Source organism: Corvus brachyrhynchos, unplaced genomic scaffold, assembly GCF_000691975.1.
Source record: "Corvus brachyrhynchos isolate BGI_N302 unplaced genomic scaffold, ASM69197v1 scaffold3, whole genome shotgun sequence".
Lineage (NCBI taxonomy): Eukaryota > Metazoa > Chordata > Aves > Passeriformes > Corvidae > Corvus > Corvus brachyrhynchos.
This window is the reverse complement of record NW_008237619.1, coordinates 2,620,404-2,627,835: the sequence shown is the minus strand read 5'-3', so window position 1 is coordinate 2,627,835 and position 7,432 is coordinate 2,620,404. Positions and strand designations below refer to the sequence as shown.

Genomic DNA, 7,432 nt, shown 5'->3' with positions numbered 1-7,432 from the left:
GAAAGAGTGAAAAGTTTTGTGGTAGTGGGCAGGTTGAAGAATAACAAAAGGAACACTTACACTGAAAAGGAGGGTTAATCTTAACCTGACTGACATGCTGAATAGCTTGCTTAGTGAAAAGAAGGTCTGCAGATATCTCCAGAGAAAAGGAAATAGAGGTGCACAAAACTGATATGAAGGTTTATTGCCTCAGAAAAAAAAACAACTGTAAGATAAAAATTGAAGCTTCAAATTATTCTCAGCTCCAAAAGGAGACATCGTGATCCTGCAGTGAAGAAAAGCTTTTTAAAGAATTGCCAAAAAATTCAGGTAATGCTGTGAATTGAGTCATGAAACTGCAACTAGAATCAGATGCAGGGCTTTCACTCAAAAAATGTGTCTATGGGTAATGGTTGAAAATTACAGTTCCCTTCTAAACAGAAAAGTGCCTGTTCCTTGAACAGAAGACTAGTCAGCAATGATTTTCAAATCATGTTTCTGATTTTCCTGCTTGGGTTTTTTTGTTGTTGTTGTTGTTGTTCCAATGATAAAAGAGGAGAGGCACTACCTGAAGAAAGTGTGGTTAAACGAGACTTTAGAAATTCCATGCCTTGAGGACGTGACCTCAGAAAATTTGTCCACTTATCCTTTGAAATGGCTAGTGGTAAGTATTTCTCATCTCAGTTATAAAGTTCAGAAAGAACTACAGGGTATTTTTGCAGATTGAAATGAAACTGTTCTACATTACTGTGTCCTGTAGAATCTGCTAAAAAACTTATCAATCATGTTGTACTGTGATAATAAAGGGAAAAAGTATAAACATAGGGTTGCAACATACACACTACAAAATAATAGCTGTTAAAGAAATAAAGAGGAAAAATTCCATCTTAATTGCTTTGAATTTTTTAGGAGCACATACAGAGCAGGTCTAGGGAAAGTGGCTAATGTAAAAAATCTAAAATATTTCTTATGTTGGATTTCCAGTGAGTTTTTCTGTAGTGAAGCTTTAGTATCTGAAAAATACATGGTTACTGTGTAGGATAGTAAGACATCAGGCTGCTTTGAGATAGAAAAGGAAGGTACTGACTAATGTTTTTGGTTTTGTTAACCTCTGTGTCACAGATGCCACCGAAGACATGCAAAGCCAGTTATCAAGCTAACCAATGAAAAACTATTTTTAAGCAATTTTCTGTGAGATATGAAGCTCACTATATTTTTGTACTTTATCTTGCTTTCTGGATAAATATTTATATGCATGTTTTAATGTAGCCTTTTAGCATTCATTTTGGTGTGTAAAGATAAGTATCAGTGAGCAGTGTCCTTGAGCTTTGCTTGTTCATTTATATATGTTGTCACAGAGGAGCTGTAGCTGTTAAGGGTTTCCTTAAAGGCGACTTTCAAATATTTTAGGTTTTTTAACCTTTTGTTCTTGTTCATTATCTATTTAGATCTGCCTTATGCAGGTCGTTCTTAATATTAAAATTTTAAATCTTTTTGTAGGGAGCACCCTTATCCTTACTACTTCAATTTTGCTGGTTCAGTCTACACAGTAGCAGAGGAAAGGGAAAAAACCCCAAAGGTCAGCGCAATGATATATGTGGGTTGCCATGCATCATACAGAGTAGAGCTTGCAAATATGTACTGAGGCACAGATGTCCAGGACATGCTGGCTGCACTTACAGCTAAGGGTGGCTGCCACACAGACAATAAGGGGAAATAAATTTTAGTTATTATTATCAGGTTTTTCTACTTAAAATTCTAAAAGAGCAAAGTTTTCCTTGAAATTTCAATCATATTTAATATGTATGGGATGTTCAGCATAACTTAGAGATTGGTGCAGTGAGAAAGCACCTCTGTTGCTCTCTCTGCGGGCTACAGAGATCAGGATTCACCAGACATAGCTCATTATTCCGTATTTTATTGTCAAGATGATGACTGCTCTTGGTATTGAAGTTCTGAGAGAGAATATATTGGGGAAAAAAGCCCAGATGTTGCAAATGTCCACTTACTGCTACACAATGTGCAAAGGAAGATTTTCATAGTGGGAATAGAGCTGGTTTACAAAAATTTCTCTGTGTGTGTGTCTGGGCTTCACAATTTTGTGGATTTTTCTGTACACAGGGTGAAAATGGCAGGAAAGAGGAACTTGTGACCAAGGAGCCCTCCTGTCCTGCTGAGTACAGGAACAGCAGCGTGCTGTACAGGCAAAGAGTCCTCCTGGGTTTCAACAATGCCCTAAAGATTTTCTCCCCCAAAATCACTGATGATGGCAGAGTCTTTTCCTGCCATGTGCTGTACCACCCGGAGAGAGTCCAGAAGAGCAGCACCACTGTGAGAGTATTTGGTAAGGGGCTTATGCCAACTGCCTGCTGCCTTGCACTTGGAAAGCTGAGACTCCTGTCTGGTTCTGAAGCCAATAACCTTTGACAGATACTGGGGGGCTTTTTAATATAAATATATTTACCTTGTCATTTTTTCAGCTGCAATAAGGTAAAATGTTAGTAAATAACTCTGTAGTTCTTAGAAGAATGTGAGTCCATTCCTTCAATTTCTGGCATGAAAAAATAGTAGATTCATTGCACATATATCAACCTCACTGCCATGCACATGGCCAGTATATTACCCTGATGTGGAGGCTTATGTTGGGATTTTGTGGGTTATGGGGAAGCACACTGGTCATCAAGATCTCCGTGTCCCAATGGCTATGCTGTCTGTGGTTAGGAAATTATGGCCAAAATTTAGTAAGCAGTTTGAGACTACTGTTGTAGCAAAGTCACATCCTCAAAAGGCATGTGACATTCAACCGCTGCCAGAGGCTCTGGCGCTGAAAATGAGGGTCCTGGTGGGGGTCTCAAACTGGTCGGGAGTGGCAGGGCCTGTGTACTTCAAACATGTAGGCTGGCATTTCATTCTGTAAGCCTTCCCCATCTTTAGTTACTTGCCTTGTTCCCTTTCAAGTGGCTTAGGAACTGCTCTACAATCACTAAGGTACAACTGAATCAGAAAATTGCTGCCCACTTGAAAACCAGGCTTTATTTTGTCTTTATAGGTCAGTTGGTCTGGAAAACATATTTCCAAAGCTCCTAAAGTAAATTTTAAACAGTGGGCCTGTCAACAGTCCCTTGACTGTAGCTAATTGTCCAAGGAAGCCCACAGCTTGAGGATGGCACAGATATTCAAGGCTAATGCTCTGAATTCAAAGAAAGGTTCAATAGGGAACAGCAAAAAAAAAAGGAAAATATGTCTGGAGGCTCTTGGTCACTGATGTAAAAGAAATAAAAATAGAAGCTAATGATCTGAAATCTCCTCTTGTGTTTGCATGATTCAGACACTTTTTAAAATCAACATTTCTCAAATAGCAACAGTGTTACCTGGGTAATCATTCAAGGACACTAATATACTTGAACTCTCCTCCATCACTGCTGGTACGCTTGCCTAGATTTGTGTGTCTCAGCCTAAGAGGTTGCTTTATTTCGCTTTTTCTCTGAATTATGGTGAGATGTGTGCTTAGCTGTGCATGAACCCACTTCAGAATATCAGTACAGCAGGGTAGAGAGGCAAACTAGAGAAAACAGCTGTGGCCCATGGTGGTGAACAGTCTATTTCTCAGTAAGTGCTGGCTCACTTTGGACCAGGGTGCTGTGCCACCAGCCTCTCTCGCAGGGGTCCTGAGGGCAAAGCTGGGTGCAGGGGCTCCCTGAGAGCCCTGAGGTTTGTGGTGGGTGCTGAGGAAAGTCTCTCAGACCTCAGGCAAGTAGAGTCCACCTCTCAGAGGAAGTGTGCTTTTGTGCTCCTAGCCCTTTCACCTCTGAATTTTGCAGGTAAAATAACTATTTTGCATCCTGTCTCACTCTTTTCTGTTACCATTTGCTGAAGTCATGCCACTTATGATTGCACCATTCCAGCCTTTCTCCATTTACTCTCTTGTGCTGCAGCAGGAGAGACCAAGAGCAGAGGGCTTAGAGCTTCCTCCAAGCCAGCCCACAAACCCATGCAGCGCTGGGAGAGACGCTGCTGAGAATAATCCAGCACTCTCTAGGTGACATGTGGGGACAAAGAGCTTTCAGATGACAGCACCTCTCTTGTTCCTCGTGCTGACCAGAGAATAAAGAAATGAATATTTCTGTTCTGGCAGTTAGATCCAGCCTCAAATGGGTGAGACAGTACCTGAAGATAGTGTATGTATACAATGTCAACAACACCTTATGGCAGTTTTATCTGTCATCCTGGTCATTAGCAACGACACAGCTAGGGAAAAAATGCCAGTTGAAACCTGGGAAGGTTTTCCCATCTTGGCAAGCCAGAATCTCCCCTGTCACCCAAACACTCATGCAATTGAACCCCACAGGCTGGGTGGCTTGAAAGCAGGGCAGGGAGGGCAGGCAGATATTGCATCACAGAGCTGTAAAGGACAGGAGGAGCAGGAGGAGGAGAGGGCACCTGTGGGAAACTTCTCATGCACAATCCCTCTGACAAATACTTCAGGCAGGGATAAACACAGCAGAGACAGGCCAAGTCTGAGGGGTGCCAGTAGTGTTCTCTTTCAGTTGTTTGAGGTGGCCTGAGTACGGCTGAGAATTGCACCGGAGAGGATGGAGAAACCATAAAAAGATCTCTCAAGGAAGTTGAGAGTTTTGGCAGGTTGAGTAAAAACAGACATTCAATCAAGATAGCTTTTTTTAAGAGGGTACTTTTGGACTGAAATACTTTAAAATATTTCTCTTCTAGAATAGAGTTCTTTTAGATAAAATTTTCTGTGAAAAGGTATGGCCTTTTCATGTCTAACTTTGCCAAATATTGATTTCTCCTTTTTGAAAGAGTAAAATCTCAGCAGCAGAAACTACTGAACTAAATATTGAATTTCTGCTAGATCCAAAACCTTGGTAAATATCCTAGCAAGACAAATGAATGTCAAACTGTTAACAGGGGCTGAGATGTTAATTGGAAAAGATCTATTAGACCATTCAGAGCTATGTGTGAGACCTGCCTGCCAGAACAGTTACCCAGCAAACACGTCTTCTCAGAAACAGAGGACAGCGCTCAATACGGGTGTGGAAAAGCATACCCTTTCTCGTCAAAAAAACAAAAGGAGGAGCACGCACTAGACCAGACATCATTTAGCCTCCCAGCCAACCTCTGCAGCGATTAGAAGATCCAGTTTTCCAGACTTTTCCCTGTATCTGAAAAAGTATGGCTGTCTTCTGCCAGCTCCACTACCATCTGTATAGTTTTGGCAAGGAAGAAACAATAATGAAATCTTAAGATGCTCATTTTCTGATAGGAAGAATCTATAACCACTGCCCCAGCTCACCCCCCAAAAAAGCAGAAAAACCCAAAACCCAGAAGAGGGGGGAAAAAAAAAAGGAAATTCCACTAAAAAAAGTATCATAAGTCCAGAAAACCATAAGGCCATGATAATTAAATGTAAGTCATGCCCAGGCACAATCCATCAGTAACATCAGGCAGAAAAATGGAAATTAGAAATAAAGTCAGGAGAGTCCTTGGTGGATTACTTGTATAAAACAACAGGGAAACCTGAATAGTTCACCTCAGGGGGGAATGCAATTAACTGAGGTGGTCCTGTATCAATTAACAGGGTAAGAAAAAGAGAAAATTATTTTAATGGTAGAGATTAAACTGAGGTTTAGGTTGGAAAGATAAAGAACTGTGGATCTCCTAAGTAATTCAGGGAGGGCACTTGTTTCCAGTCCAGTTTCAGGGCTCAGAAAGGGCCAGATGCACAATTTATCTACGGCTTTTGAGATTTGCTACATATTAACATAGTTTCAGCAGTCCTTACTTAGCAAGTCAGTCAATATTGCTGCAAACCAGGTATCCCAGTGGCTAATTTTGAAATGCTGGTTTAGAGAGGCTTACAGCATCTGTTAGCTTTAATTTACACAGTCAGCTGTGCCCAGAACCAAAATGCTGCAAAAAAAAAGTTTTTTGTTTCATGTGGATGTGGTCATCATCTGCTGCTCTGCTGTGAAGGTGGGCTCTGGGCTTCCTGGCAAGGCAGGAAGCATCTGTGGTGGGACAGTGTCACGCATCTGTCCAGGAAACAGCATGTGGGTAGCTGGCACCCTAAATCAATCAACATTTTGGGGGATGATTCACTGGAGCATTGGAACATTCTTTGGAGATACCTTTGGCAAGCACACAGAGGAACCAGCAACTGGGGTGTATTTGATTTCATAGGGCCTGGGAAGGGTGGCTCTGCTGTGACTGCAGGATGGTTTCAGTTTGTTTCCCCAGCAAAGCCACCCAAGCCTAGTTGAGGTAGGCGGTGAAATACATCATGGATCCTGCGGCAATAGCTGCTGGTACAGGCTTGTAAACCACTTCCTCGACCTCAAATTGCAGCTGTGCACGCTTTTATCTTGCTTGATGTGTGGCTGGAGGTAGGATTTACTTTCCACTCTTCTTATGAAACAAGGCTGTTAAGTGTTATTAGAAGCTGTTACTGTGATCTGCAGCATCCATTTCTCTAACATATTTATGTTTGCTTTCCAGCTTACCCCGAGATCTTCATTAGCCTGCAGGAGGGCTCAGCCAGCACCTCGCAGAAGGTGAGCCATTTTGGAGCAAAGAGTGATGCCTGTGACTGCCACCAGCAGGGCCAGGGAACTTGAGCTGAATCACAAGTAGGAGGGACCTCCAAACTGACCGAGCTCATGGGGCAGCAGGCAAGGCAATGAGTTAATGAGGTGCTCATGCCCTTTCCTCTGAGCGACTCCCACCCCCACAGCAGTGAGCACAAACTGGAGCTAGCTAAGGCCTTCTCTGTTGTGTGGGCCTCTCTTTTAGTTTTGGTAATGGCAAAACCTAAAAGTCTGCTGAATTGCACTGGCCATGCTTGGTATAAAACATATTTATGGGGCATAAAACATATTTTTGGCTCATGTGGCTGACTAGCAAGCCTCTCTGTCTACTAGCTATGGTACTTTGCTTCCTGTTCCATCTCTCCAAGTTAAAGCTTTTGATCTGCAAGTATCTCAAATTAAGAAGGTTTTCCTTGGAAACAGAGCTTGTGGACAGGCAGAATCTTGTACTATCCATAACCACCCACCCCACACAATCCATGAGTCAGTTGGTTCTGCAAAATGGTACCATTTTCCTGGTGACCTATTTCTGGGTGTGGTGTTGGACATTGCAGGCTTTTGTCTGCACTGTCCTGTTGAACAGAACAAGCTGCAATCATGGGACTGGACAATAGAAACTCCCCCAAGAGCCTCTGTCTGTTCTTCACCTCCAAATACCAACTCCTTTACTTCTCTTTTCTGCCTTTTCTTGCAGGGCTTAAATCTAGTGAGGATATCAGATTAGTATTTCTTCATAGGAAGAATTTATAAAATATTATGACCTAAAAATGCCTGAAAAATAGGGCAATAATGAAGAGGTAAATAGTGGGGAGCAATTACACTACAAGCTCATGTGCTGTTTACCATGGCAG

The 7,432-nt window shown here is 42.0% G+C and overlaps 1 protein-coding gene across 6 annotated transcripts in view; it reads left to right on the top strand.

Moving 5' to 3' along the window:
• CD96 (CD96 molecule) overlaps positions 1 to 7,432 on the top strand; it is a 32,212-nt gene that overhangs the window by 10,591 nt on the left and 14,189 nt on the right. For all 6 annotated transcript variants that reach the window (XM_017731785.1, XM_017731788.1, XM_017731786.1 and 3 more), the window contains exons 4-6: positions 534 to 643; positions 2,101 to 2,323; positions 6,493 to 6,548. In XM_017731785.1, coding sequence (XP_017587274.1) covers positions 534 to 643; positions 2,101 to 2,323; positions 6,493 to 6,548 — 389 coding nt within the window. The remainder of the gene's footprint in view (positions 1 to 533; positions 644 to 2,100; positions 2,324 to 6,492; positions 6,549 to 7,432) is intronic.